The sequence below is a fragment of the Lethenteron reissneri genome, chromosome 26, assembly GCF_015708825.2.
Source record: "Lethenteron reissneri isolate LAM-NWPU_2019-01 chromosome 26, ASM1570882v1, whole genome shotgun sequence".
Taxonomy (NCBI): Eukaryota; Metazoa; Chordata; class Hyperoartia; order Petromyzontiformes; family Petromyzontidae; genus Lethenteron; species Lethenteron reissneri.
The window spans coordinates 14,797,220-14,817,564 of NC_083804.1; the positions used below are offsets into that span (position 1 = coordinate 14,797,220).

At 56.6% G+C, this 20,345-nt stretch overlaps 1 protein-coding gene across 1 annotated transcript in view; it reads right to left on the reverse strand.

Moving 5' to 3' along the window:
• Positions 1-20,345, reverse strand: part of LOC133347961 (uncharacterized) — a 97,530-nt gene that overhangs the window by 55,424 nt on the left and 21,761 nt on the right. The window contains exons 3-4 of the mRNA XM_061560726.1: positions 18,086-18,226; positions 13,610-13,766 (exon numbers count right to left, since the gene is read on the reverse strand). Of these exons, the coding sequence (XP_061416710.1) occupies positions 13,610-13,766; positions 18,086-18,226 (298 nt within the window). The remainder of the gene's footprint in view (positions 1-13,609; positions 13,767-18,085; positions 18,227-20,345) is intronic.

Sequence of the window (20,345 nt, forward strand, 5' to 3'; positions counted from 1 at the left end):
GTGGGTGGGTGGAGGAGGATGGAGGGTGGGTGGAGGAGGAGGAGGATGGGGAGGATAGGGAGGTGGGTGGGTGGAGGATAGGGAGGTGGGTGGGTGTGTGGAGGAGGATGGTGGGTGGGTGGAGGAGGATGGGGAGGTGGGTGCAGGAGGAGGAGGATGGGGATCTGCGGTGGTGGGTGGAGGAGGAGGTTGGTGCGTGGGTGGTTGATGGGGAGGTGGGTGGATGGAGGAGGAGGATGGTGGGTGGGAGGATTGTGGGTGGGAGCAGGAGGAGGATGGGGATCTGCGGTGGTGGGTGGAGGAGGAGGATGGTGGGTGGGTGGAGGATGGGGAGGTGGGTGGGAGCAGGATGGGGAGGTGGGTGGAGGAGGAAGAGGATGGTGGTGGGTGGGTGGAGGAGGATGGTGGGTGGAGGATGGGGAGGATGGTGGGTGGGTGGTGGAGGAGGAGGATGGGTGGGTGGTGGAGGAGGATGGGTGGGTGGTGGAGGAGGAGGGTGGGTGGGTGGGTGGAGGATGGGGAGGTGGGTGGGTGGGTGTGTGGAGGAGGATGATGGGGGGAGGGGCACAGGAACCGCCTTGGCCCCGCCGCGTCACCGTCCCCCTTCCTTCTCACGCTCCGAGCGGGAAAGAGGAAGAGAGGCCGCCGCCGCCCCCTCCTCCTCCACCAGCAAAGACAAAGTTCCCCCGTGTCGCCTTAACAGACTTCTGGCGTTTTTTTACACCATTGGAACCTCATTTGCCAGTAAAAAATATGATAATTGTTTTTTTACCCTTCTATCTGGCACCAAAACTGACACCTTTTTTACAAGGAGTCATGTTTGCATAGTCCACAATACCTGCAGTCATAATGCAAACAAAAAACATAACTGATAATGAGGACAGTGCATATATTATCAGGTATGTTTTTGTTTGCATTATGACTGCAGGTATTGTGGTCTATGCAAACACGACTCCTTGTAAAAAAGGTGTCAGTTTTGTTGCCAGATAGAAGGGTAAAAAACCAATTATCAGACTTCTGGGGGTCAAGTGCTGTTAGCGAGCACTGCAGCACCTTTGGAAACCGGCACGGCACACGAGGCGGGGGGTGCAGGCACCACGCCCGACCGCCTTTGTCTCCCCAGCGTCGATGTTTACACGCATCACCGGGTAGTCGTTTGAGGCTGAATCGACTTAATAGAAGACCCGGGATCGGTTCAGATAATCGTCGCCGGTGTTGACCACCAACACCACCACACCAACTCTCTCTGTGCGATGATCCAGCACTCTCTCTCTCTCTGATCCTCTGTGCTGTTCCCCGTCATCTTACCGAGCCTCTCTCTCTCTCTCCCGGCGCGTGTGTGTGAGAGTCTCGTATTCACGTTGCACACTCTCTCTGCGAATTCTCCGTCTTCTCGCTCTCTCTCTCTCGACTTCTCTTCGCCTCTGGCCACAACTCTCTCACCTCTTTACCTCTCTCTGCACGTCTTCTTCGAAAGGCTGGGGAGCCGGAAAAGCTCCTCTCTGTACCAGCGTGGACGGCACCCTCGTGTTCACCTTCTGAAGCGCTCGCTCGTCACCGTGGCGTGCGCGATGACACCACCACCACCACGTGACTTTTCTTTTGTGTCGTGCGCGCTGCATTTAGCGCCACAGCGCGTGGATTTATAGCGATTATTTTCATTTGTGTTGCTGGTGACTTTGTGTGTTTTATAGCGGAATCGCGTCCAGTGCTGTTGCTGCTGGCGGCAATAAAAGTTGTTTAAAAGTCAAAGTCTCTCTCCCTCTCTCTCTTTTTTTTACGACGATCAGTGGAAACAAGAAGATGATCGGTGTATTCGGCACTTTGCTTCGTTCAACATTTCGTAATTTTATTTTATAATAACTTTGCTTTATGTAAACCCCCCACCTCTCGCTCACTCTCTCGCTCACTCTCTCAATCTGCGCGTCTTTTTCGCCTCTCCCACCGCGTTACCCTGGTACGGTCAACTCGAGTTGATCCGATGGACCGGCGCAGTTGACTTAAATACAGCAATGAATACCTTTTATATGAGAAGTAGATGCGTTCCTGTAACTTCGTTCGTATATTGAAACAACGTACATTGAATCACCTACAGCATTAGCACTATGAGGATGCGTTCCCAGCCTTAGTAACTTACCCTTTCATACTATTAATACTTAATAACTTAGCATTCATATTGTAAACAAATGCAATTTATATTGACGTTAATATTTTATGCCGTGCAGTATTAAAATTTAAAACTAACAAAAATAAAAGTAACAGTGAAGAAACATAACTGCATTCTTATTTGTCTAGTGCTTTCGATCGATGAATGTATTATTTATGTATTAATTTAAGTGCGTCTATTTATTTATGTATTGCATTTTAGCTCTCTGTGTAAAATAATGGTATAACAAAACCTAATTTCGTTACACCAAAACTTCCCTAATCGAATACAGGCATATCAAGGTTTTTTTTTATTTTTGTAAAGTTCCATTTCCGTGATATCATGAGTCGGGCACATCTCTTATCAGCATGACTCCTGAGCAAAACCCCAAAATTCCTGCGGGCGGACAGCATGCCGGTAACCGCATCGCCGAAACAATGAATTGTTCAATTCATGAATTGTTCAATTCATTGTCAGCTTGAACGTTCCCAGTGCCCACAACGTCTTGGGCGATGTAATTCCTGTTCGGCCGGAATTCCGGCGCGTGGCGAATTCGGTCCCGAGCCCACGAAGCGTGTGGACAGGCCCAAGGAAATCAGCCACATAGCCCAAAGTGGCAGCCAAATCCGAGTTAACCTACAAACATGGAGATTTACCTCCCCTCCCCCTCTCTCTCTCTGTGTTTCAGGAAAAGCCCCCCTCTGTACCAGCGTGGACGGCACCCTCGTGTTCACCTTCTGAAGCGCTCGCTCGTCATCGTGGCGTGCGCGATGACACCACAACCACTACCACGTGACTTTTCTTTTGTATTGCGCGCGGTGCTTTTAGCGCCACAGCGCGTCGATTTGTAGCGTTTATTTTCATTTGTGTTGCTGGTGACTTTGTGTATCTCATATCGAAATCGCATCCTGTGCTTTTGCTGCTGGTGGCAATACAAGTTGTTTAAAAAGTCAAAAAGTCTCTCTCTGTTTCCAGTCTTAACTTGCTTTCTAAATCGTCCCTTGATGGACGTACAGCGCCTGACTCGCCATCCAAACTTTCCTGACCTCTCCGCTCTCCCCTCCATCAACCTCCCCTCCACCAACCTCCCCTGCCACGTGCACGCACCCTCTGGCGGCAACTCCTGCCACCGCTACCTCACTCTCGTGCCGCCAGCCACGGAGCACAGTTCAAGTCCTGGCCGAGTTGCGGCAAGCGGGGCCACGGTTTCACTTGGGGACAGAAGAAGGTGGTGGTGGTGGTAGTGGTGGTGGTAGTGGGGGGCAGTTGCTTCGACCCGGTGGGTGGGTGGGTGGGCTCGGAGTTGGTGCCACCGAGAAGCAGCCGGCGGCAACGATCCTGGAATAAAAATTCCCCGTCGCCTGTCGCTTCGAACGATGCCAATAAAACTGAAACGACTTCCACGGAACTTGTTAAAAACAAAAGACAATCGATCACGCGTCGCCTCGACTGGACCGCGGTTTCATCCCCTGGGTGGAGAATGAACGTCACTAAATCTGGCGCGTTAAGAGCCGCGGTGGCTCGGAGATGTTAACTCCCTCGCCTGGTGTGCAAGACGTCGTGGGTTCGATTCCAACCCTGACGCCTGCTGCTGTGTATTTGGAGTGTGCGTCTCTCTCTCTCTGTGTGTGGTGAGATGTTAACTACCTCGCCTGGTGTGCAAGAGGTCGTGGGTTCGATCCCAACCCTGACGCCTGCTGCTGCTGTATTTGGAGTGTGCGTGTCTCTCCCCGTGGTCGCGTCGATTTTTTTTTCTCCGGGTCTTCTGGTTCCCCCCCCCCCCCTCCACATTCAGAATCAACATAACGCGCTTGGAGTTATTCGACTGCTGCTATAAATGTCCGCGTGATCGTTTGTGGCTACGCAACTCCGTCGGGCCTTACCTGCTCAAATTAAATAGTTTCGCGACCAATATTATTCATAGTCAACGTTTTTGGGTTTAGATCTGGCGAATTGGCCGATGATGCTGGATGCAATTACCAGCGAAACGTCGTACTCAAACATTGTAAATGTTGTGGTTTCACGCTTCAACACACCGGTGGGCTAAAGCAGTGAACTATTTGTGTTTTTGTCAACGTGACACTTTTTTTACTGATTGGCCGTGTCGGGTGGTGGAGGGTTACGACACATTTATAAATAACGCGATCTAAACCCAAAAACGTTGATTATGATTAAATAGTTTCGTTTAAAAGGGCCCCCCCCCCTCCCTCACCCTCCCTCACCCTCCCGTGGGGTTGGGGAGAACTGTGACACCGTGTTAATGTCACATAGCTCGGACAAGGGGGGGGGGGTGGTTAGGCACTCATTCAGAATGGGCCCCTTCATCAAAAAACACGTGGCACTGATTTGAAATCGTAATCAATGTTATCCGCACTTGGCAGTTGCGCGCAGTTTGTGACCCTCGCGCCACGAGAAGCAGAAATTAACCCCCCCCCCCCCCCCGCGACTAAACGCATCTGTCCAAAAGTCCCCGCGTCGCTGGGTCGGTGTTGCAAGCCTCCGTCCCGTTGGAATGTATCCTCCCCCCCCCCACTCTCTACACACACACTCGCTCGCCCGCCCGCCCGCTCGCCCACTCTCACGTATGAACACAAATAATCATTTGGCAGCGATTGAAATCGCACCACCGTCATTCATGATGCCGGTTCCGCTACGTGGCCGTGCCCTGTAACGGGTTCGTACTCGGGTTGATATACTTATAGAAGAAAAATATATATACTAATCTTCCCATCTCACACGCAAGATCAGGGTCTCAAAATTTCTGCAGGTAACAATTAATTTTGAAAATCTACAACGCTCAGTGATTTTGCATTTGGCTTGTTGTTGTTGTTGGTGGTTGTTGTTGGTGGTTGTTGCTGCTTTTTCCTGTTGCTGAACCCTGCAGCTCGTGAGTGTTGGTGTTAAAAAAAGAAACACCCCCCCACAATTTTCCACGAGTTGATGGAAACCGTTTGTCTCCCAACCCCCGCGACGTTCAAGAGCAAAAGCCCTAAAACTGGCGTGCATCATTCCCGAATTTCAACGCGACATGTCGCAACCAACGAGTCTCAAAGCGTGTTGGGACGCGGTGTTGTCGTGACGCCAAAACTCTGCAGGAGCGAGCGAGCAGAGCGGCCGTAACATTTTTCAAGTGGAAATTTGTGGACATTTCCCCCCACACCCCCCCACCCACCACGCACGCACGCCTCCTCCTCATCCCCAAAGCGGAAAAAGAATTGCCTAATTCTTTGACGGCCGTAGCCAACAAACAAGTTGTCCCACCGCCACCCTCCTCCGCCCTTGCGTCCAGCGAAAATCGGATGGGAGTTAGAGGGTGGGGTGAGGTGGGGAGTACGCCACGTTCGAAATCCAATCTCCGCCGTTTACACTTGTTGCCTCCGAAAAAAAAGTTACCCCAAAAAGAAAAAGTGCCGCGCGCACGAAACAAAAAGGGGTCCCGGTGTAAATTTACTGGAAAAAGTTAATTTTAGAAAGAAGAGGGGGTGGGGTGGTGGGGGGTTGGGGGGAGAAAAAAAATCCGTGTAGCCGGACCCGCCTTGCCCCATGCCTAATTGTAAACAGTCGCGTCGACTGTGTCCGTCGGGGTTCGTTCGCCGTCAACAAGCCCCGCGGAGCGGATCGCTGGCACGGCGGCGGCGGCGCGCCGAGGAGGAAGGGCGTCACAAAGACGGCGTTTGTCTCTCCGTGCGTGCCACGGCCGCTGCCGCATGCAACTTTGCCCGGGGGGGGGGGGGGAGGGGTGGTGGTGGAGGGGTGGTGGTGGCGGTGACGATAGCGGCGCTGGGAACGCTCGTTCTGGTTGGTGGTGGCGGTGCTGGTAGCGGTGGTGCTGGTGGTGCTGGTGGTTGTTGCTGGTGGCAGAAGTAGTGCAGACAGCAGTCATGGTGGTGGCAGCGGTGGCGATGGTGGCGGTGCTGGTGGTGGTGGTGCTGGTGGTGGTGGCAGTGGTGGCGGTGGTGCTGGTGGTGCTGCTGGTGATGGTGGCAGCGGTTAGCGTGTTTCATTATGAACGCGGCGACCCGGGTTCGATTCCTGCTCACGAACAATAACGATGGCTAATATCCGAACGGGTCCTTGACCTCCCCTAGGTCGACTCAGCATCAAACGAGTATCTGGCGCGAAGTGTAAATTATGATGGTGGTGGTGATGCTAATGACGGTGATGATGGTGGTAATGATGGTGGTGGTAAACAGTAGTGGTGACAGTAATAGCAGCAAATGGCGGTGGCGTATGCGGTGGTGGTGGTGGTAATGATAGTGGTGGCGGCGGTGATGGAGACAATGACAGTTGGGGTGATAATGGTGATAATGATGATGGTGGTGTTGATGGTGATGATGGCGGTGGTGGTGGCGGTGGTGTTGATGGTGATGATGATGATGGTGGTGTTGATGTTGGTGGTGGTGGCGGTGGTGGTGGCAGCAGCAGCAGCGTTGGGGACAGTTTGCAGCACGATCTGCTCAACTCCCGACTATCGAGACAAATTGCGACAGAGGCGCGCGGGTGGGGAAGGAGAGAGGGGTGGTTTCAAATGCGGGTCACGCAAGGGACGCCAGACAGCCCCCAAAAAAAAAACCCCGCGGTGAAAGATAACATCGCTTGCACATATCAGCATCGTCAGCGTTATCATCATTATTATTACTTTCATTTTTAAAAAATCGTCACTTTCAAATTCACGTTTTTTGGGGGATTTTGTCAGATTTATCGCCGCACGGCCCGGAGCGGGTTGGCGGGTCGCGAGATAAAGATTGAAAACCATTTCGTCCTCTCCCTCTCTACCCCGGCGATGAATCCGAGACACCGACAAAGCGGCGCATTCACCAACGAGCGGAGCCGCGGTTTCGCATTCGAGGCCGTGTCATGTCACCGGCGCAGTTGGCGCTCTCGGGGGCGGAGAGGGCAGCGTGTGGGAGGGCAGCGGCAAAGAGGGAGGAGAACGCAGCGGGCAGACAGGGCAGCGGAGGAGAGGGCAGCGGAGGAGAGGGCAACAGAAGAGAGGGCAGGGGCGGAGAGGGCATTTGGCGCGCCACTCCGCCAGTCCATGCGGCCGCCGCGTGCGACCTGGCGCTGCCCCAGCGACGAATTCCCCAAATTCCCGCAACGCTCCTATAACACGCTCGAATTTCTATATTTTATTTATAAAAAATATAATTATATATGACCCACGAAGCTCTTTTTCACGGGTAAATATATAAATTGTCAAGATGAAAAACACCAAGTATAGCTTTTGGGACCGCGTCCCAAAAGTGGCTTTTTCTTTCTCGAGTTGCTTTCTGGCTTTGACGGGGCCTTATCCCCGGGTCCACGGCGTGAGGGTTGGCGTGGGGGTTGGCGTGGGGGTTGGGGTGGGGGTTGGGGTGGGGGTTGGCGTGGGGGTTGGCGTGGGGGTTGGGGTGGGGGTTGGCGTGGGGGTTGGCGTGGGGGTTGGGGTGGGGGTTGGCGTGGGGGTTGGCGTGGGGGTTGGCGTGAGGGTTGGCGTGGGGGTTGGCGTGGGGGTTGGGGTGGGGGTTGGCGTGGGGGTTGGCGTGGGGGTTGGCGTGAGGGGTTGGGGTGGGGGTTGGCGTGGGGGTTGGGGTGGGGGTTGGGGTGGGGGTTGGCGTGGGGGTTGGCGTGGGGGTTGGCGTGGGGGTTGGCGTGGGGGTTGGGGTGGGGGTTGGCGTGGGGGTTGGCGTGGGGGTTGGGGTGGGGGTTGGCGTGGGGGTTGGGGTGGGGGTTGGGGTGGGGGTTGGCGTGGGGGTTGGGGTGGGGTTGGGGTGGGGGTTGGGTGGGGGTTGGGGTGGGGGTTGGGGTGGGGTGGGTGGGGGTTGGCGTGGGGGTTGGCGTGGGGGTTGGCGTGGGGGTTGGCGTGGGGGTTGGCGTGGGGGTTGGCGTGAGGGTTGGGGTGGGGGTTGGGGTGGGGGTTGGCGTGGGGGTTGGCGTGGGGGTTGGCGTGGGGGTTGGCGTGGGGGTTGGCGTGAGGGTTGGGGTGGGGGTTGGGGTGGGGGTTGGGGTGGGGGTTGGGGTGGGGGTTGGGGTGGGGGTTGGCGTGGGGGTTGGGGTGGGGGTTGGGGTGGGGGTTGGCGTGGGGGTTGGGGTGGGGTTTGGCGTGGGGGTTGGCGTGGGGGTTGGGGTGGGGTTGGGTGGGGGTTGGGGTGGGGGTTGGGGTGGGGGTTGGGTGGGGGTTGGCGTGGGGGTTGGGGTGGGGGTTGGGGTGGGGGTTGGGGTGGGGGTTGGCGTGAGGGTTGCGTGAGGGTTGGCGTGGGGGTTGGGGTGGGGTGGGGGTTGGGGTGGGGGTTGGGGTGGGGGTTGGGGTGGGGGTTGGGGTGGGGGTTGGCGTGGGGGTTGGGGTGGGGGTTGGGGTGGGATTGGGGTGGGGGTTGGGGTGGGGGTTGGGGTGGGGGTTGGGGTGGGGGTTGGGGTGGGGGTTGGGTGGGGGTTGGGGTGGGGGTTGGGGTGGGGGTTGGGTGGGGGTTGGGTGGGGTTGGGGTGGGGGTTGGGGTGGGGGTTGGGTGGGGGTTGGGGTGGGGGTTGGGGTGGGGGTTGGGGTGGGGGTTGGGGTGGGGGTTGGGTGGGGGTGGGTGGGGGTTGGGTGGGGTTGGGTGGGGGTTGGGTGGGGGTTGGGGGGGGGTGGGGTGGGGGTTGGGGTGGGGGTTGGGGTGGGGGTGGGGTGGGGGTTGGGGTGGGGGTTGGGGTGGGGGTTGGGGTGGGGGTTGGGTGGGGGTGGGGTGGGGTGGGGTGGGGGTTGGGGTGGGGGTTGGGGTGGGGGTGGGGGGTGGGGGTTGGGTGGGGGTTGGGTGGGGTGTTGGGTGGGGGTTGGGGTGGGGGTGGGGTTGGGGGGGGGGGTGGGGTGGGGGTTGGGTGGGGGTGGGTGGGGGTTGGAGTGGGGGTTGGCGTGGGGGTTGGGTGGGGGTTGGGCGTGGGGGTTGGGGTGGGGGTTGGGCTGGTGGGGGTTGGGCGTGGGGGTTGGGGTGGGGGTTGGGGTGGGGGTTGGATCGTGGGGTTGGGGGGGGTTGGGGTGGGGGTTGGAGGTGGGGGTTGGCGTGGGGGTTGGCGTGGGGGTGGGGTGGGGGTTGCGGGTGGGGGTGGCGTGGGGGTTGGGGTGGGGGTTGGGGTGGGGTTTGGCGTGGGGGTTTGGCGTGGGGGTGTGGGGTGGGGTTTGGGGTGGGGGTTGGCGGGGGGTTGGGGGTGGGGTTGGGTGGGGGTTGGGGTGGGGGTTGGGGTGGGGGTTGGGGTGGGGGTTGGGTGGGTGGGGTTGGCGTGGTGGGGGTTGGGGGGGGGTTGGGGTGGGGGTTGGAGTGGGGGTTGGCGTGGGGGGGTTGGGGTGGGGGTTGGGGTGGGGGTTGGGGTGGGGGTTGGGTGGGGGTTGGAGTGGGGGTTGGAGTGGGGTTGGCGGTGGGGGTTGGCGTGGGGGTTGGCGTGGGGGTTGGGGTGGGGGTGGGGTGGGGGTTGGCGTGGGGGGTTGGCGTGGGGGTTGGGGTGGGGGTTGGGGTGGGGGTTGGCGTGGGGGTTGGGGTGGGGGTTGGCGTGGGGTTGGGGTGGGGGTTGGGGTGGGGGTTGGGGTGGGGGTTGGCGTGGGGGTTGGCGTGGGGGTTGGGGTGGGGGTTGGGGTGGGGGTTGGGGTGTGGGGGTTGGCGTGGGGGTTGGGGTGGGGGTTGGCGTGGGGGTTGGCGTGGGGTTGGGGTGGGGGTTGGCGTGGGGGTTGGGGTGGGGGTTGGGGTGGGGGTGGGGTGGGGGTTGGGGTGGGGGTTGGCGTGGGGGTTGGGGTGGGGGTGGGGTGGGGTGGGGTTGGCGTGGGGGTTGGCGTGGGGGTTGGGGTGGGGGTTGGGGTGGGGGGTTGGGGTGGGGGTTGGGGTGGGGGTTGGCGTGGGGGTTGGGGTGGGGGTTGGGGTGGGGGTTGGCGTGAGGGTTGGCGTGGGGGTTGGGGGTTGGCGTGGGGGTTGGCGTGGGGGTTGGGGTGGAGGTTGGCGTGGGGGTTGGGGTGGGGGTTGGCGTGGGGTTTGGCGTGGGGGTTGGCGTGGGGGTTGGGGTGGGGGTTGGGGTGGGGGTTGGGGTGGAGGTTGGGGTGGGGGTTGGGGTGGGGTTTGGCGTGGGGGTTGGCGTGGGGGTTGGGTGGGGGTTGGGGTGGGGGTGGCGTGGGGGTTGGGGTGGGGGTTGGGGTGGGGGTTTGGCGTGGGGTTGGCGTGGGGGTTGGGGTGGGGGTTGGCGTGGGGGTTGGCGTGGGGGTTGGGGTGGGAGTTGGGGTTGGGGTTGGGGTGGGGGTTGGGGTGGGGGTTGGCGTGGGGGTTGGGGTGGGGGTTGGGGTGGGGGTTGGCGTGGGGGTTGGCGTGGGGTTGGGGTGGGGTTGGGGTGGGGGTTGGCGTGGGGTTTGGCGTGGGGGTTGGCGTGGGGGTTGGGGTGGGGGGTTGGCGTGGGGGTTGGCGTGGGGGGTTGGGGGTTGGGGTGGTGGGGTTGGGGTGGGGGTTGGCGTGGGGGTTGGGGTGGGGGTTGGCGGGGGTTTTGGCGTGGGGGTTGGCGTGGGGGTTGGGGTGGGGGTTGGGGTGAGGGTTGGGGTGGGGGTTGGGGTGGGGGTTGGGGTGGGGGTTTGGCGTGGGGGTTGGGGTGGGGGTTGGGGTGGGGGTTGGGGTGGGGGTTGGGGTGGGGGTTGGCGTGGGGGTTGGGGTGGGGGTTGGGGTGGGGGTTGGCGTGGGGGTTGGGGTGGGGGTTGGGGTGGGGGTTGGGGTGGGGGTTGGCGTGGGGGTTGGGTGGGGGTTGGGGTGGGGGTTGGCGTGGGGGTTGGCGTGGGGGTTGGGGTGGGGGTTGGCGTGGGGTTTGGCGTGGGGGTTGGCGTGGGGGTTGGCGTGGGGGTTGGGGGTTGGGGGTTGGGGTGGGGGTTGGGGTGGGGGTTGGCGTGGAGGTTGGGGTGGGGGTTTGGCGTGGGGGTTGGGGGTTGGGGTGGGGGTGGGGTGGGGGTTGGCGTGGGGGTTGGGGTGGGGGTTGGGGTGGGGGTTGGGGTGGGGGTTGGCGTGGGGTTTGGCGTGGGGTTGGCGTGGGGGTTGGCGTGGGGTTTGGGTGGGGGTTGGCGTGGGGTTGGCGTGGGGGTGGCGTGGGGGTTGGCGTATGGGTGGGGGTTGGCGTGGGGGTTGGCGTGGGGGTTGGGGTGGGGGTTGAGTGGGGGTGGGGGTTGGGGTGGGGGTTGGCGTGGGGGTTGGGGTGGGGGTTGACGTGGGGGTGGGGGTTGGGGTGGGGGTTGGGGGGGGGTTGGGGTGGGGGTTGACGTGGGGGGGGGGGTTGGGGTGGGGGTTGGCGGGGGGTTGGGGTGGGGGTTGGCGTGGGGGTTGGGGTGGGGGTTGGCGTGGGGGTTGGGGTGGGGGTTGACGTGGGGTGGGGGGGGTTGGGGTGGGGGTTGGCGTGGGGGTTGGCGTGGGGGTTGGGGTGGGGGTTGGGGTGGGGGTGGGGTGGGGGTTGGTGTGGGGGTTGGGGTGGGGGTTGACGTGGGGGTGGGGGTTGGGGTGGGGGTTGGCGTGGGGGTGGCGTGGGGGTTGGGGTGGGGGTTGGCGTGGGGGTTGGGGTGGGGGTTGGCGTGGGGTTGGGGTGGGGGTTGGGGTGGGGGTTGGGGTGGGGGTTGGCGTGGGGGTTGGGGTGGGGGTTGGGGGTGGGGGTTGGGGTGGGGGTTGGCGTGGGGGTTGGCGTGGGGGTGGCGTGGGGGTTGGGGTGGGGGTTGGGGTGGGGGTTGGCGTGGGGGTTGGCGTGGGGTTGGGGTGGGGGTTGGGGTGGGGGTTGGCGTGGGGGTTGGCGTGGGGTTTGGCGTGGGGTTTGGCGTGGGGTTGCCACCAGGGGGTGCCGCGGTTGTGGCGTAATCATGTCCACAAAAACGTCGCCATTCTTGTATCCGCGCGTTTCTTTTATTTTTATGCCGCCGAGTGATATTGTTGTTGTTGTTGTTGTTTGTAGTGGTGCACCGCTGCCACCGCGGTTTGCAGCATCGACAATAAAAGTAACCGGAAAAGTATACATTAATACATTATTTAGTGATGCTGCTGCTGCTTTGGCAGCGTTGCACGAGGCAGAGTTAACAAAGGAAACAGCCACGAAGTGCCAATTTAAATAAAAGAACTGCTTCGTCCCAGAAGCATTTTGACATTTCAAATCGTAGCGGCTCCGCAAATGGTAGCACGGCGTGCAGTCTCCAAACTGTCATGATCAATGGGACTTTTTTTCAGTTTTTGCCAGTGTCAAAGTATGAGGAATGAAGGATAGCTTTTACCCTTTCTGGCAATGCTCAAACACCAAATTGGAACTCTTTGCAAGGAATCGAGTCTGCATTCAACACACGTACTTGTGGCAAAAACATGCAAAAAAAACGTGATTTGCGTGAGGGCCGAGGAATTCTTGAACCCAGGGTCATAAAAAAGAACACATATCTGATTCTCCTGATGAGTTTCTTTTTACATCAAACGAAAGGTGGAGACCCTCACGAATGGAAACAAGAAACGATTTGAATTTTACCAGGTAAGGCCCCCACTGAGCTATGTACCTTATTTTTTAGAAGCGACCTGGCTACCAAAAATGATAGTCCACACGAAGTGGCTTATCGCGTGGACATGTACAGCGGCAAAATACTCTAAACGCGTGACGTTGATCCTCAATGGGGGGGAAACCGAAGGACCCGGAGAAAAATCCACGCGACCACGGGGAGAGAGAGACACGCAAACTCCAACTATACAGCAGGCGTCAAGGTCGGGGTCGAACCCACGACCTCCTGCATATCAGGCGAGGTAGTTAACATCTCGCCACCGCAGCGCCCCCAATAAGCTTCACTACGCGTCTCTAATGGGAACAAGCAGAGCTTCACTTTGTATCTGGATCTGTTCGGGTGCTGAGCTCCAGAAAATATTCCAACCCTCCCCCCATCCACCCCCAACCTCATCGCTGTTGAGAGGTGGACACCCTGGTCGCGTCTCCTTGTATCGCGTCTGGTCGTGTCGTGTCTCTTCGCGTCTCGCCGTGCCTCATCATGTCTGACCGTGTCACGTGTCTCGCCGTGCCTCATCATGTCTGGCCGTGTCTCGTGTCTCGTCGTGTCCTGACGTGTCACGTCTCGTCATGTCTGCGTCGCGTCGCGCTGCGTCTGACCATGTCCCATCTAACCGTGTCACATCTAACCGTGTCGCATCTGACCGTGTCACGTCTCGTGTCACATCTGACCGTGTCACGTCTCGTGTCACATCTAACCGTGTCGCGTCTAACCGTGTCACATCTGACCGTGTCACGTCTAACCGTGTCCCATCTAACCGTGTCGCGTCTAACCGTGTCACATCTAACCGTGTCACATCTAACCGTGTCCCGTCTAACTGTGTCGCATCTAACCGTGTCACATCTAACCGTGTCACATCTAACCGTGTCACGTCTCGTGTCACATCTAACCGTGTCGCGTCTAACCGTGTCACATCTGACCGTGCCGCGTCTGACCGTGTCCCGTCTAACCGTGCCGCGTCTCGCGCCGCGTACCGCCAGCGGGCTGCTGCTGCTGCTGCCCTCCGTGCGAGAGGTTGGCCAGGGGCAGCACGTAGACGTCGTGCGTGGACGGAGACGAGGGCAGCAGCTCGGAGGCGGGGGGGCTGAAGCCCGCGGCCTCCTCGTCCTCCACGTCCGTGTTCTCAAACTCCTGCGCAAGGTGGACGCGCACGCACACGCACGAAGGCAAAGATCACCCACCCAACCACACCGTGTAGCCTTCGCAGACCGTTGGGGCAAGTGCTATCGATGGGAATCTTTTTTTTCGGCAGTATTAAAATGATAACAAAAATGTTTCTACTAGTATAATGAGCCGAGAATGTCTGTGTGTAACGCGCGTGACGTCACTTCACGTCGACCAGCCCCCCTCATGAATAATCATGAGCGGGTGACGTCACTCCACATGAAGGTGGAGCGGAAACGAAAATTTGTTTACGCAAATTATTTTCTGACCTTTCTTCATGGAAAGTAAAGCTTATAAAGAAATCAACGCAGCAACTAATATAACGATCCAAAGAAGGATGTGTGTGTGTGTCCCGCGCGTGACGTCACTCTACATGCGCCCCCCCCCCTCATTATTATTCACGTGTGCCTGGATTTGTTGACGAACGCAGAAGAATGTCGAGCGGCTATAATATAATTATTTACGCAAATTCGCTTTCGATTTCACGTATCTTTACAGAAAGCGAAGGCGATAAATGATTCGACGCCGAATCACGGTGCGTTTGGTGCCTTCATTGATTTCTTCGGCACGTCCGACAAAATGTAAGTCGACTTTACGCTTCCAAACTATGCTACAATAAACATTCACTATTGAAGAACCTCCTGGTTCCACCAGCTCACAGGAGATTATTGTGTCCGTCCGTCCGTCGTGCATGCAAAAATGGGTGGGGTGGGGCTGGGTGGAGAGGGGAGGGTGGGGTGGGGAGAGAGGGGCTGGGTGGGGAGGGGCTGGGTGGGGAGGGGAGGGTGGGGAGGGGGCTGGGTGGGGAGGGTGGTGGCTGGGTGAGGAAGGGAGGGTGGGGAGGGGCTGGGCTGGGTGGGGAGGGTGGGAGGTGGGATGGGTGGGTCTGGGAGGGGAGGGGCTGGTCACCCCGTGGTGCCCTTATAAAACTCAACGTTTAACCTACTCACGCCGGCTTGTGCCCGCCCTCACAGTCTGACATATTTGCGGAATACACCACGCCGCCGTTGACCCTGGCCATTGACCGAGCAACCAAACCTTCCTACCAGCTCTCTCCGCAGGAATGTGTTCATTGCTACTTTGCACACGTTTTTTTAAATGTAATTGTAACACTTCGTTGAGCTAAAAAAAAAATCTCAGTCGCCTCAACTTTGCCCGATTGAGTCACTCTCAATCCTTTCAGAATTGAAATTATATTTCGTGCGCATTTTATTTCCTCTCTCGCAGTGCAATTCACCTCCTTACGTAGCCTCATTCAGATTTATATTCGATCATTGTTCGAGTCAGACTGCCTTTGTTACATTTACAAATGTACTGCGTATATATATTTAAACTCGCGTGCTTAAATGTACTTCACGTAACCCAGATCTCCGTTGCACACGAGAGGCAATTGCTGTTTGACGCGTCTCAATGGGTCCACGTCGTTGTTGTGCTGCGATAAATGTCCACGCCATAAACTTTCACTTCGTTGAGCTATCATGTGTGGCCAGGTCGCTTCTGAAAAAACAAACTAATAGCTCAGTGGGTCTTACTTGGTAAAAACAACTAAAATTGTTTAGTTTTATTTGTATATTTTTTTTAAATTGATTTATTTACATATTCTTTGGGTCTTTCGGTAAAGCCACGTAGATGGGTTCAAAGAAAATAACAAAAAACTAAAACGACGACGCTTCGATCGCAACACAAGCGGTCGTCTTCAGGAAAAGGGGGGTTAGCTTCTAAAGGCAAACTGTTTGTAAGGGTTTTGAAATGGGCGTAGCCCAAATGTCAGCAGCCAATGACAATACAGTGTCATTGGCTGCTGACAAGTTAATGGGAAATTATCTTGTTAATGGGAGATCACAAAGCCGCAACTGAGGGGTCGGCACGCGAAGTGGCTGTGTTGGTGTGAATCCTGTGAAAGCGCAAGTTTGAAATGGGCGTAGAGCACAACTAACATTGGATTGGTGGTTGGATGGGAACATCACTGCCAGTTATGATTTAAACTGGTCGATAACGTCCTTCCGATGATTGCTCAGTTTGTACCCATCTTCTCGGTTGAAATTGTGTCTGTGTCGAAATATATGGATGGCTTCATGAACGAATCTTTGTTGATAGCCAGTGGGCTTGCAAAGTACCTTCATCGTAGAGAAATCAATTTCGTGTGAGCCCACCCATTAAAACAATGATCAGCCACGGCCGAGGTATTGGTCCTACCGTGTTTCAGATTTGCCTTGTGTTCACGAACACGGTCCGAGACATGTCGCTTAGTTTCCCCAATGTCACTACTGCCGTAGGCACAGCTTAGTTTTGTAGACGCCGGGGTATTGTATGTCAGGGATCACATCCTTCACAGATAGGATCAGATCACGAATTTTATGTATTGTGTTGAATCGAACCTGGATCTTCTGTTTGCTCATGATTTTGGAAATATTTTTAATGACCCCTGCTATGTATGGCAAGGTGATGGTTTTGATTCGGTCCTCAGATGGTTCTTTCCCAACGGTTGGGGTGATAGCTTTACGGACTATGTAGTCTGAATATTCATTCATCTTGAAAGTTTGGTGTATGTGTTCCAGTTCACTGGTGATGACAGTCGGAAATACATCGAGCTCTATGGTTTAGAGCTTTGATGAGGGAATTCTTCTGGGATGAATGGTGGTGGGAGTCAAGTTTTAGATATGCATCCGTATGGTGGCTTTCCTGTAAACAGTGTCCCATTGAGCCATATGGTCTCTTTTCGATTAGAACATCCAAGAAAGGTAGCTTGCCATCCTTTTCCACCTCCATTGTGAATTTGATGGCTGGGTGTGTGGAATTGATGTGGTTGAAGAATTGGTTCAGAGCTGGTCGGCCATGTGGCCAGATGACGAACGTGTCATCTACGTACCTTTCTTTTTCTTTGCACTCCGATCGCGTTTTTCTATTCTTGTTGTAACGTTCTGACTCGCCCCTACAGGACATCTGGGAAAAAGAGCTTTACAGCTCTTCGGATTTCTCCAATATAAATAAATATTCTGATTCCCATTCGAAATAAAGGCAATCCCGCGTGTTATCGGTTGACCCCATGTACTTCCCACTGTGCCCTTGGCACAATTGGCACGAAGACAAAGACCCCCCCTATAGCCTTAACACACTGTTGGAGCAAGTGCTGTTAGCGAACACCTATAAATGCTTAACACGTAGGCTTTCGCAACCAATATTATTCATAATCATCGGGCGAAGTGCCCGATGATGCTGGATGCAATTACCGGCGAAACGTCGTACTCAAAACATTGTAAATGTTGTGGTTTCACGCTTCAACACACCGGTGGGCTAAAACAGTTAACTATTTGTCTTTTTGTCCACGTGGCTGATTGGCCGTGTCGAGTGGTGGAGGGTTACGACACATTTATAAATAACGCGATCTAACCCAAAAACGTTGATTATGAACCTAGGAATGCCTTCACGGCACACGAGGAGATGGGTAGCCAGCACCATGCTGACCGCCTTTGTCTCCACAGTGCCGATGTTTACACACCGCACCAGGTACTCATTTGAGGCTGCGTCGACATAGGGGAGGCCCAGGACCGGTTCAGGTAATCGTCACTGGTGTTGGCCGTGAGCGGGAATCGAACTCGGGTGATGAAGTTCCTAGCGCAACGCGCTAAACTAGGCAGCACCACTCGGGAAAGGTTTAGATTCTGGCCGTGAGCGGGACTTGACCTTGGGTCGCCGGGTTCGTAGCGCAGCGTGCAACATCGCCACACCGCCGTGGCGCCTTCATCCAGCCACGGACTGACCGTGGCTGATGACGACCTGGACCGCTGACACCCCCCTCTCCACCCCATGACTTCGACGTTTTACCCCTCATCCCTGTGACCCCGTCGTGACCCCTGCGTGACCCCTGATGTGGCACGGCATGACCCCAACGTGACCCCTGACATGACCCCTGGCGTGACCCCAACGTGACCCCTGACATGACCCCTGACGTGACCCCTGGCGTGACCCCGACGCGACTCCGACTTGACCCCTTCATAACCCCGGCATCACTTCTGTGTGACCTCAACGTGACCCTGGCGTAACCCCTCACGTGACCCCCTCGACGTGATCCCCCCCAACGTGACCCTGGCATGACCCCTGGCATGACCCCAACGTGACCCCTGACATGACCCCTGGTATGACCCCGACGTGACTCCGACTTGACCCCTTCATAACCCCGGCGTCACTTCTGCGTGATCTCAACGTGACCCTGGCGTAACCCCTCACGTGACCTCCCCCGCCGACGTGACCCCCCCCCGACGTGACCCCGCCGACGGCGCCCCCACCTTGAAGCGCACTCCCGAGCGGGTGGCAGCAGGAGCAGGCGAGCACGAGGACGAGGAAGACGACGATGCCCGAGCAGGAGAGGACGGTGACGAGGAGGGAGGACGAGGAGGGCGACACCGTCGACCCCAGCACTGCCACGTCTGCCCGGCAGGGGTCGTCACGGGGGGGGGGGGGGGGAGGGGTGACGGGGGTCAAGGGTTAACGCGACTTGCAACGTTGGTTCATCGCCCGTGCGCTATCGATAGTTCGACGTTGTAATGTATTTATTACTGATATTTTTGCGCATTTTTTTCCTATTTTGCACTCCGATTTTGTTTTGTGTGCGCGTATTGCTGGCTTGTGTAACTTGCTGACCCGCCCATGTTGGTCATCTGTGATTAAAAAAGAAAACAACTTCACAGCTCATCGGGGATTCCTCCTGCAGTCGAAATAAAGAGTCTGATTCTGAAGTGGTCAGCCGGTTGAGGGGCAGTTTTCAAAACTTTCAGGAAATGTATGTCCAGGATGTTGAACTTCTTTCGCACAACCGTACGTAGCCAACCGCACTAATCGGACGGGTGCCGGTGGGGGGGGGGGGGAGTCAACAAACTAAACACACACAAAGCAGCTTTAAAGAAATGAGTTTGTCAATCTACAGGATTTAAAAGTGCATAGCTACAATGGCTTCCGAATATCGGACGGAAAGAAGCGTTCCAGACGGCCGCTGATAACTAACATGAGGCCATCGATGGACCAATGCACTAGACTCTCCACTCTAGTCTAGTCGTCTCTCCACTCTAGTCTAGCTGCTCTAGACTCTCCACTCTAGTCTAGCTGCACTAGACTCTCCACTCTAGTCTAGCGTCTCTCTCCACTCTAGTCTAGCTGCTCTAGACTCTCCACTCTAGTCTAGCTGCACTAGACTCTCCACTCTAGTCTAGCTGCTCTAGACTCTCCACTCTAGTCTAGCTACTCTAGACTCTCCACTCTAGTCTAGCTGCTCTAGACCCTCCACTCTAGTCTAGCTGCTCTAGACTCTCCACTCTAGTCTAGCTGCTCTAGACCCTCCACTCTAGTCTAGCTACTCTAGACTCTCCACTCTAGTCTAGCTGCTCTAGACTCTCCACTCTAGTCTAGCTGCTCTAGACTCTCCACTCTAGTCTAGCTGCTCTAGACTCTCCACTCTAGTCTAGCTGCTCTAGACCCTCCACTCTAGTCTAGCTGCACTAGACTCTCCACTCTAGTCTAGCGTCTCTCTCCACTCTAGTCTAGCTGCACTAGACTCTCCACTCTAGTCTAGCGTCTCTCTCCACTCTAGTCTAGCTACTCTAGACTCTCCACTAGTCTAGCTGCTCTAGACCCTCCACTCTAGTCTAGCTGCTCTAGACTCTCCACTCTAGTCTAGCTGCTCTAGACCCTCCACTCTAGTCTAGCTACTCTAGACTCTCCACTCTAGTCTAGCTGCTCTAGACTCTCCACTCTAGTCTAGCTGCTCTAGACTCTCCACTCTAGTCTAGCTGCTCTAGACCCTCCACTCTAGTCTAGCTGCTCTAGACTCTCCACTCTAGTCTAGCTGCTCTAGACCCTCCACTCTAGTCTAGCTACTCTAGACTCTCCATTCTAGTCTAGCTGCTCTAGACTCTCCACTCTAGTCTAGCTACTCTAGACTCTCCACTCTAGTCTAGCTGCTCTAGACCCTCCACTCTAGTCTAGCTACTCTAGACTCTCCACTCTAGTCTAGCTGCTCTAGACCCTCCACTCTAGTCTAGCTGCTCTAGACTCTCCACTCTAGTCTAGCTGCTCTAGACCCTCCACTCTAGTCTAGCTACTCTAGACTCTCCACTCTAGTCTAGCTGCTCTAGACTCTCCACTCTAGTCTAGCTGCTCTAGACCTCCACTCTAGTCTAGCTGCACTAGACTCTCCACTCTAGTCTAGCGTCTTCTCCACTCTAGTCTAGCTGCACTAGACTCTCCACTCTAGTCTAGCGTCTCTCTCCACTCTAGTCTAGCTGCTCTAGACCTCCACTCTAGTCTAGCTACTCTAGACTCTCCACTCTAGTCTAGCTGCTCTAGACTCTCCACTCTAGTCTAGCTGCTCTAGACTCTCCACTCTAGTCTAGCTGCTAGACTCTCCACTCTAGTCTAGCTGCTCTAGACTCTCCACTCTAGTCTAGCTGCACTAGACTCTCCACTCTAGTCTAGAGTCTCTCTCCACTCTAGTCTAGCTGCTCTAGACTCTCCACTCTAGTCTAGCTGCACTAGACTCTCCACTCTAGTCTA